General features: G+C 43.6%; 1 protein-coding gene across 1 annotated transcript in view; it reads right to left on the bottom strand.

The window, feature by feature from the left end:
- sxph (saxiphilin) overlaps positions 1–11,084 on the bottom strand; it is a 78,684-nt gene that overhangs the window by 21,388 nt on the left and 46,212 nt on the right. The window contains exons 7-9 of the mRNA XM_020535827.2: positions 8,701–8,858; positions 8,072–8,258; positions 406–554 (exon numbers count right to left, since the gene is read on the bottom strand). Coding sequence (XP_020391416.2) covers positions 406–554; positions 8,072–8,258; positions 8,701–8,858 — 494 coding nt within the window. The remainder of the gene's footprint in view (positions 1–405; positions 555–8,071; positions 8,259–8,700; positions 8,859–11,084) is intronic.

The following is an 11,084-nucleotide window of genomic DNA, read 5'->3' as shown; positions in this document are numbered from 1 at the left end:
CACCAATTCCTGCACACCCATCATTCCTAACCTCGATCCTCCAATGCCTTTGGAACTAAAATGCTCATCCTCAGGTTTAAAGCCTTCCTTGTATTCGCTCATCATGATCTCATTCCCTCAGCTCTTGAACTCCACCTTAGGAATTTCCTGTATAATCTGTGGCCTCTTGTAAATCCTCCGCTCCTATTATCCCACCATTCACAGTTGTACTGTCAAATTTCGAGGCTTCACATTCTACCCCTTTATAACTCTCCGCCTTCCCCCCCCCACTTAAGACCCTGCTCAGACACCTGAAGCATTGTTTTAGTCAAACTTTCTAATACTTCGTCCTTTAGTTTAACATCAATGCCACAGAGTGACATTTTTGCAATAATATTTAATTTAAAATGCATTGAAATTGTGTACCTTTATCATTTCTATGCAGTCGCTCATGGATGTTGCTCTGATACAGACTAATGGGTTGGATTTTGTGTTGAGGGCCCATTCTTCACACTTGCTTTGCTCAGCTGCACTAATGCAGCACCACCTCACAATGATATTCTCCAAGGAGGTCCCTGGCAAACAGCAACATATAACAAGATTACATTTAGAAAATGTACACCATTTTATTTCACAACCTCCTCAGCTCCCTCCCTGCACTGATCTCCTTTCCCCATCAATTTCCTCTCCTGAAAAAGAGTGTTAATTTTGGTTAGATGGATTCTGAAAGGTTTCAACATATGAACTTGGGGGTTGGTTAGCTCAGTTGGCTGCACAGCTGTTTTATAGTGCGGAGTAGCACCAACAGCATGCATTAGGTTCCTGTACCAGCTTGAGGTCCCGGTTTCTCAACTTCTCCCCTTGACTTAAACTCACCAGTAGCTCTCTCTCTAGTGACGCACCTGGCCTATGGTTCTGTGGGACTATGGTGACTTTATCTTACCTTTATCACATGAACTCCCACCTCCATCAACTCTGCCCTCTATGCTAGCTGTTGGTCATCCAATAGGTCTCAGCTGATGCAAGAAGCCTGCAAATCCAAGGGCCAACATAAGCCTTGTAAACTTCTTGGCCCTTTCACCTATTTCTTGCCCCCATGGGAACTAAATTGGCTAATGCTGTCTTCTCTCTGGGACTTGCCAAACTCCTGCCAAGGCTAACAATGTGGAAGAAATACAAAGAATTAGAATCATAGAATAGAATCATAGAATCCCTACAGTGTGGAAACAGGCCCTACGGCCCAACAAGTCCACACCAACCCTTGGAGCATCCCACCCAGACCCATCCCCCTATAACCCACTTAATCTACAGACCCCTGAACACTGTGGGCAATTTAGCATGACCAATCCACCTAACCTGCACATCTTTGGACTGTGGGAGGAAACCGGAGTCCCCGGAGGAAACCCATGCAGACGCGGGGAGAATGTGCAAACTCCACACAGACAGTCGCCCGAGGCTGGAATTGAACTCGGGTCCCTGGTGCTGTGAGGCAGCAGTGCTAACCACTGAGACACCGTGCCACCCCTTATTTTTTTCCAGACTAATTCTGGAGAAACTCAAGCGGTCTCGCAGAGAGAGAAACACAGTTAATGTTTGGAGCCTGGAAATAACTCAAAATAGTAACTCTCTTTCTCTCTTCCTAATTTCCTCATCCTCCTCCCCCTCAGACGGTTGCTCCCATTCCTTCAGTTCCAGCATATCACCTCACTGCCTGCTCCAATTGTGCAGAGCATGGCATAACAGTAAGATAGTGCAGCACACTCTGCTCAAACTGTAATGGGAGATGAGTCCAAGCAGGAGAACCACTTCTCCAGCAGTCCCATCATCTGCTGCTCCACGATCCTACTTGATACATGGGCACAATTATATCTGCGCTCTGCATCAGTTAGGGGTGATCGCAGTGAGCAGTAGGTATCCCTTGTCCCCTGGACCTTCAAACGCACTAGATATGTTAGAGTGGTCCAAGATGTAGGAGTCATGTCAGTGCCTGATAGTGGACACACACCTCCAGGTAACAGTGCTCGCAGGTCATCTGGAAATGAATCAATGGAACCTCTTCCTTTTGATGAATTCTGTTGTGATACAGTCCTCTCAGTGCCATGCATGCGTAGCCGATGGCATCTGTATCTGGGAGACGAAGTTAGATATGTTCCTGAATCCTACTGTCATCAGCTTTGGAGAACAACATTGAACCGATGTGACCTTGTAGAAATGGCATCGGCCACTGTCCTGATGTGTTTGTGCTGTGTGACTGAGAAATCCCACAGAAGTCATCCTGGAAGGAGCCAGTCACATAGAGATTCAATGCAGCTGTCACCTTCACTGGTCTCCTCAATAACTCTGAAAGCTGAACTGTTAACGCAATCCAAAGACCTAGGACCAACTGACCTTCCACCCAAACTGAGGTTCTTCCAAAGCTCTATGGCCAACAACAACTTGATCCCATTGATAGGAAACCAAAGTGTGAGAAGTCCATTTATTCTATCCTTTTACTTTGGACTATAGATCCACAGAGTTCTTTCCTCTAATTTTTCCCATCCATAATAAGCTGCAAAGCTGTATTGTCTTGTCCTGTCTGTGTATGAAGGTGTGTGTTTGGGATTAAGGCAATACAGTAGTAGATAAACCCAAAGGTATTCTAGGGGAAATCAATGACCTAGACCTAATATTTTCTCTACTTCAAGTTAGACACAGGAACAATCACAATATTACCAGATAGTGTGCTTTGGTTGACAAAAAAAAACTGCTTATAGCTGACAGAGGTATAATACCTGGTCCAGGACCATTGCATTTAACATTAAAGGTATGCCACAGGCAACTCTCCAACATAAGGGATGCCAAACCTGTATGTACTTCACAAGTAAGAATGTTCAATTCTACGTAGAAACAAATGTATTGACCTCAATCTCATTCTAAATATGGAAGACATAGAACAACAAAAGGTAAAGGAAAAGTTGGCAACATTTTTTTGTTGGGCCTTACAAACATTTGGCAGAACCTAATAGAAAAGCAGAATCTTCAGATGTTAGTTATGTTGGAATAAAAACACATTTCGTACTGTAAATGAAATGGAAATATGTAACTGTTAAGGTTTGGCCAAAATGTTTTCCACTACAGTCAAGCTGAAAGAAATTACATTCCAAGTGACAACAACATTCAAAAAGAAATGCAAGCAAAGAGGCAGCAACTGAACCATCGACACTACTCAAAAGGATGTATAGTCAGAGAACCTCAACTGTTCAAATGCAACAAGATCTGGACAATATCCAGGTTTGGGCTGACAAGTGGCAAGTAACATTCGTGCCACACAACTGCCCAGCAATGACCAACACCAATAAGAGACATTCTAACCACTGTCCCTTGATATTCAATGGTGTTACCCTCACTGAATCCCTCACTATCAACATCCTGGGCGTTATCATTGACCAGAAACTCAACTGGACTCACCACATAAATATAGTGGCTACAAGAGCAGGTCACGGGCTAGGAAAATTGCCGTGAGTAACTCACCTACTGACTCCCCAAAGCCTGCCCACCATCTACAAGGCACAAGTCAGGAGTGTGATGGAATACTCCCCACTTGCCTGGATGAGTGCAGCCCCAACAACACTCAAGAAGCTTGACACCATCCAGGACAAAGCAGCCGCTTGATTGGTACCACATCCACAAGCATCCGCTCCCTCCACCACCGACGCTCAGTAGGAGCAGTGTGTACTATCTACAAGATGCACTGCAGAAACTTACCAAAGATCCTTAGACAGCATCTTCCAAACCTACAACCACTTCAATCTAGAAGAACAAGGACAGCAGAACAAGGACATATGAACACCACCACCTTCGAGTTCCCCTCCAAACCACTCACTATCCTGACTTGGAAATATATCACCGTTCCTTCTGTGTCCTGGAAATCCCTCCCTAATGGCATTGTAGGTCAATGGTGGACTGTAACGTTTCAAGAAGGCAGCTCACCACCACCTTCTCAAGAGCAACTAGGGATGGGCAAGAAATGCTGGCCCGGCCAGCGATGTCCACATCCCACAAATGAATAAATTTAAAAAATCTGAATTGAGACAGATTGCCACACAGCAAGGTGAACAATTATCTACCCCAAATTCTAGCCTTACCTTAGGGGCTAATGAAATTAGGAATAAGATTAGGCAAAAATGTTCAACCTCCTCATCTTCCAATATAATCTCAGAATAAAGGGTTGCCCATCTAAGACAGAGCTGAGGAGGAATTTCTTCTGTCATTGGGTAGTGAATCTGTGGACTTCTTCAACACAGTGGCCTGTTGAAGCTGGGTCATTAAGCATGTTCAAGGCTGAGATACGTAGATTTTTAATCAGTAAGGGATTTGAGGGTTATGGAAAATGGCAGGAAAATGGGGTGGAGGAATAGCAGAACAGCCATTATCTCTTTGAATGGCAGGAGAAGACTCGATGGGCTGAATGGCCTACTCCTGCTCCTATGTTTTATGGTAAGGGTCCAAAAAAGTTAATACTTGAATGCATGAAGTAAGCATTACCCACTGTGATAATGCCACAGCGAATTCAGAAGAGTGACGAAGGGGTTGGTGAGAGACAGACCAGAGGACCTAACAGTCTGTGGAGTAATGTGGGTCAATTTCATGCAACCTCTAATTAGTTGCAACAAACCAAAAACATCATATTGCTTACACAACAAGACTCTTTTAATTAGACCAAAAAGGTGGCCATTCTCAACCATGCTATACCAATTTGGGCTAGAAGCACCCCTCACACCCAACAGTGAGACCTCCCCTCCCATCTGGGGAGGAGGTCCCTTCTCAACCAATTAGCCTCAGCAGCACCAGTGAAGGGAGTGAGGAAGGCTGGAGGGTGAAATGGCTGATTATGTTTGAGAGGCTGGAGAGACCGAGTTAAAGGCAGGTAAGGAATAACATTGGATGTGGTAGGGGGTTACCTCCCTTGGGATGCCAGTGCATGCAGTTTACATTGCTGGGTCACCCACCATCTCTAGACTTTGCCCTGCCATGGGTAAAATAGCGACATGGGCACAATGATGCCCTTAAGTGACTTTAATAGATTCAAGAGCAGGTAGGTCACCTGATGCCTCAACCACCACCAGTAAAATGGGAGGCAGGTTGGAGGTTAGTGCAAGGGCAGTGAGCATGTCTCAATGTTCATTGTGAGCCCAGCCCATGCACAACTCTTGGAGAGTACCCATAAAAATATAAAATATCGACAATTCATGCTGATATTTTTGGAAAGCTCCACCATATGGAAATTGGACAGCAATGGCTGAGTAAAGACATGTCATTGTCTTTTTAGCATAACTTTAAAAGCTTTTATTTATGATGGAAAAATGCTGGATAACATGGGAGATTGCACACATGAATAAGAGGATTGACATTAGTTAATGTATTTTTCCCAATAAATTATTGCTTACTTCATCATGACCAGAGGAATTAGTTGTGAGATTGTAGACATGCTCCCCAAGCCAGTGGGATTGGTTGCAAACGTTTCATCACCCTGTTGGGTAACATCGCCTCTGGTGAAGCTACTGACGAATGTAAAGGATCCCATACCCTAAACCAGCAAAACAGCAGTAATATACAAAATACTATGCAAAGACTGTGAGAAACACTACATAGGCCAAACCAGAAGACAATTGATGATACAAAAATTGATAATTGAAAAGTAATGAACATTAACTAGCCACCAAGGAACACGACCAATTCTCACTTGTCTCACTGCACACGGACAATGAAGGACACGAATTCGACTGGGACAACACATCGATAATCGCAAAAGCCAAACAGAGACACACCAGGGAATTCCTGGAGGCCTGATATTCCAACCGGAACTCCATCACATTGAACTAGTCCCTGTGTACAAACCACTGAGAAACAGAACCTGAAACAATACCAATCACCCCAGCAAACCGAGGCATATAAATAACAAGCGGTACAGAACGTTGACGCTTCACCGGAGGTGTACTGACAATGTTACCTAGCAGAGTGACAAAACGTCTGCAATCAAACCCACTGGCTCGGCGAGCACGTCTACAACCTCACCACAGCCTGAACGACAAATCTTATCGAAATAATTGTCTCAAGTGAAATAACAACTTTCACTTGGCGAGTGGAAGTTAGACAGGAATCAGTAATGGTTTAATTCTTTGGTATTTTGGAAGCATGAGCACATCTAATGTTTATGAAGTAATCTATAGAACTTTGAATATACGTGATTACACCTCAACCTCTTGTACTTTATCAGTCTGTGCATATCAAAGTATAATTTATTATTGTGCAAAAAGGTGGTGGATTCAGCCAGGATTTAATTACATCTACAACAGGGAATGGCCATCAAGGATTGACAATAATGGGAAGCTCAAGTTTAACATAATTCATACCCAATTCTTCCCATAACATGACTTTTTTTGCAAATAAGCAAGGATTATGTGAAAAAAAGACATTTTCACACAGCGACAAGTTAGGGTGTAGAATGTACTGCTTGGAAATATGGTGGAGGCAGGTTCAGCTGAGACATTCGAGAGGCCGTTGGATGGTTATTTGGAAAGAAATGGAAGAAAGTGAATGTACTGTAGCCAACTTTGCAAATGATACAAAAATAGATGGAAAGGCAGATTGTGAGAGGAATACCATTTACAGAGAGATATTGTGAAGTAAGTGGGCAAGAAGTTGGCAAATGCGATATAATATGGGAAAATGTGAAGAAAAATAAAAGAACAGAATATTACTTAAATTAAAAAACTGCAGAAAGCTGCAACACAAACGAACTTGGGGGGTGGGCTTGTGCACAAAACATTGAAAGCTAGCACACAGGGTAACAGGTAATCAGGAAGGCCTTATTTCAATGGATTTAGAGTATAAGAGTTGGGAAGTTTAACTGCAACTATACAAGGTGCTGGTGAGACCACATCTGGAGTATTGTGAACAGTTTTGGTCCTCTTATTTAAGGAAAGCTATCAATTCATTGGAGGCAGTTCAGAGAAGATTCACTAGGGTAATCCCCAGTTATGGAGGGATTGTCTTATGAGCAAAGACTAAACAGGCTGGGATTCTATTCACTAATGTTTAGAAGAATGAAGAAGTGAGCTCATTGAAACATACAGGATTCTTAAGGGGCTTGACAGAGTAAATGCTGAGGAGGATGTTTCCCCTCATGGGAGAGCCGAGACCAGAGGGCTTAGTCTTAGAATAAAGGGGTGCCAATTAAGACTGAGATGAAGAGGAATTTCTTGCCTTAGATGGTTCTGAGTCTATGGAACTCCTTGCAACAGAGAGCTGTGGGAGATGAATAATTGTGTATGTTTAAGGCTGAGATTGATAGACTCTTGATTAGTGGGGAACCAAGGATTATGGGGAAAGGACAGGTAAGTGGGTGTGAGGTATGTTGGATCAGCCATGATCCCATTGAATGGCAGAGGAGGCTAAAGGGGCTGAATGGCCTACTCCTGTACCCATTTCTTATGCTCTTATGGTGGATAAGGATATGGGGGAAAAGCAGGAGATTGGCATTAGGTAATAGAGCTAGTGCGAGCATGATTGGCTGAATGGCCTCCTTCTGCACTGTAACAATTCTGTGATCCTATAGTCCTCTTCTATGTAGGTGGAGCATTAACCCACCGGTCTCCCACACCAGTAGAACATTGTTAGCTGGGAGAAACAGGATAAAATCCTGGCAGAACCAAGTCCTGCCAAAACTCAGGCAACCAATGCAGCCTCTGCCCCTTGCTTCCCAGTGCATGATCTGGATTGAAGCTTTGAGTTCTTGCCCCTCTGTTTGAGAAATGTGCTTAGGGGACCTGAGGAATTATAAGATAAATTACTCCAGCTGCATTAATCTCCTTTGGTAATAGAGCGAGCAATGTTCAGCCAAAACAAATTGCTGGAGAAATTCAGCAGGTTCGGCAGCATCTGTGGAGAGAAAAGAGAGCTAATGTTTCAAGTTCGGAGACTTTTCTTCAGAACTCAGTTCAACCAGAGATGCTGCCAGACCTGCTGACTTTCTGTTCTTGTTTCAGATCTCCAGCACCCGCTGTTCTTTGTTTTAATTTAATGTTCAGCCTATTACTGATAGCAGGGTCACCTCCATGGCCCAGTCCTTTCAGCAGAGCGATGTAGTCTAACCCCAATACTTGGCCGATGTCAGCATTGTCTGTAAGAAGCAGCAACTTCTCAGTGGCGTCTTGAAACATCAGGTTTCTTCCGTTGAAGCCGGTGGAGCTGAATAACTGGAATCGTCGTGACTGCTTCCCATTTCTCCCAAAGAGATGCTGCAATAAACACCAGGTTGTTAGCCTGAAACCATTCCCCAATATCGGATCAATGATCTTACTTCTGGTAAAGGACTCTTTTCTCTATCAGGTCGACACTGATTGACCTCTTTATATTAGCCAACATATGAACTGCTAACTATTCCTTTGGTTTAACAGCTACAGAATCCTTTAATTGTATCTTTCTCGAAGGTGAGTGTGAATGATGTAGCATTTCAATTTTCTTGGGCTGAATGTGTGAATGAATATTCTTCTTCATTTTATAGCTTGCTGCTGTTCATTTAAGTTGACCAGACACTAAAGAGAACATAGAAATACCCTTTTCCAAAACAACCCACCTGTTTTTACACGTTAAGGGATGGGAATTGGGGGATTCAGTTTATTATTTTCTCCCGTCTATAGCACAATCTAGACCTTGAAACATAACAGCAGATTAATATACCTGAGCAACAGCAAGAAATTTCCGTGTGATCTTTCTGTAGTTGTGTCTGGTTACAATGGCATTGCCAGGTCCCCTTCCAAGATGACATTTTCTGAAGTCCTTGAGATCAGCCTGGGTTCCATCAGGACATAGCAGTTTGTACTTGGCTGCCTCTGATGCTGAGGTGAAGAAGCAGACAGTCACTCGTTATAGACTTGGAAGGCACTTCACAGGGCTGGAAAAGACTACAATTTTAACATTAGATTCCTTCCTGTTATCTCTAATCTGTTTCCTATTTCTCATTCACTGTCAGGTTTTCATGGTCCATACATTTAGATAACTAGGATATGTAACTTGACCTTCCCCTGAGTCTGTGTGTGTATGCATTTTGGCTGCTGATCTGGCCTTGAGCCAATCACTCCATTTCTACTTTTATTTTATTAAACAAAAACTTCTTTTCTCTCTACCATTCCTCAACTGCCCCTTCCACTATCATGGGTTCCTTTCACTTCTCCTCTCTCTGTCCCCTCAGCTCCTTACCCCAACCCTTCAATTTTCCTCAATCTGCTGACTCTGTGCTGATGCTGAGGGCTTGTCTCCATCTTGGATAAGCCTAGAGCTTCTCTCTGTACCTCCTCTTGGGATCCTCATCAAGACACTCAGCTTTTATAGATAGAGTAGACAGCCAGAGACTTTTTCCTATGGTGGAGGTAGCTATTACGAGGGGTCATAGTTTTAAAGTGAATGGAGGTAGATTTAGGGGAGACGTCAGAGGTAGGTTCTTTACTCAGAGAGTGGTCGGGGCGTGGAATGCATTGCCGGAGAGGGTAGTGGAGTCGGCCTCATTAGGGGCATTTAAGCGGCTATTAGATAGGCATATGGATGATAGTATAAGGTAGGGTTGGAAGTTAGATAGACCTTAGGATTAGGTTCGGCACAACGTCATGGGCCGAAGGGCCTGTACTGTGCTGTACAGTTCTATGTTCTATTTTCTATGTTCTTACAATGCATCTCCCTCTGGATATCAGATCACTTGTAAGCAAGGCCCATGGCATCCATAGATGTTAAATAACTAATAGCACTGACATTATGGCATTGTTGGAACTGGCTGAGGGGTGATGACACCTTCCCCCTTAATGAAGCCTCCCAGCTTGGCTACACCTCTAACCACTTGCCCTGTTAATGCTGTTGTTCTGACAGTGTGTATGCATATCACCAGGTCACAAATGAGCCTGACACACCCCCACCTTCTCTTCTGGCGGTTTCTTCTCTTTTGAGATCTCATCTCTTTCAACACTCTCGCCTCTCGTTCACACTCCTCGTTCTTGACTGTCATCCCAAGTACAACAAGAACACTATCACTGAGTTACCTTCACTGCTTTCCTCCCTTAACCACTGCCCTGAACAATTTCCCATCCTCAGTGAGTTGAACCTCCAATTCAACTCATCAGATTCGCCCTCTTCTGAGTCTGTTCTTCTTAACTTATCAGCAGTCTTTGACATGATTTGACCTCTCCACTGTCATCCAGCTGGGCTAGGACTGCTCTCACCTGGCTCAATTCTTATCTACCTCATTGTAGCCAGAAAATCACTTCCAATGGTTTATTGTCCTGCTCTCATGCCATTACCTCAACGTCAGCAAAAGAGTTGGTCATTGATTTCAGAAACAAGGTGGAGGGCACACCCCTGTCTGCGTCAATGGTGCTGAGGTGGAGATGGTTGAGAACTTCAAGTTCTTAGGAGTGAAGATCACCAACAATCTGTCCTGCTCCACCCATGTTGATGTGATGGCCAAGAAAGCACAACAATGCCTCTACTTCTTCAGGAGACTAAGGAAATTCCATATGTCTGTAAAGACACTTACCAATTTTTATAGATGCACCATAGAAAGCATTCTATCTGGATGCATCATGGCTTGATATGACAACTGCTCTGCCGAGGACCATAAGAAACTACAGAGAGTTGTGAACACAGCCCAGTCCATCACACAAGCCAACCTTCCATCCATTGATTCCATCTATACTTCCCCCTGCCTCAGGAAGGCAGCCAATATAATCAAAGATCCCTCCCAGCCCGGTAATACTGTCTTCCAACCTTTTCCATCAGGCAGAAGATACAAAACCTTAAACACACGATCCAACAAATTCAAATACAGCTCCTTCCCTGCTGTTATTAGACTTGTGAATGGACAGCTCAAATTTTAACTATGTTGAGCTTGTTCTCTGTTCACCTTCTCTGCAGCTGTAACGTTGCCCTAATGGCACTTTGTATGGTATGATCTGCTGTGCTGCATGTAAAATAAAACTTTTCACTATACTTAGGTACTTGTGACAAAAGTAAATCAAATCAAATTACCTCAGCTGTGTTTATCCAGCTTTACGTTTATTGAGATAACAAGGTGTAGA

This window comes from Rhincodon typus, chromosome 24 (assembly GCF_021869965.1).
Source record: "Rhincodon typus isolate 14 chromosome 24, sRhiTyp1.1, whole genome shotgun sequence".
In the NCBI taxonomy this organism is placed as follows: Eukaryota; Metazoa; Chordata; class Chondrichthyes; order Orectolobiformes; family Rhincodontidae; genus Rhincodon; species Rhincodon typus.
Note: the sequence above shows the minus strand (reverse complement) of the source record. Positions and strands in the feature narration are given on the sequence as shown.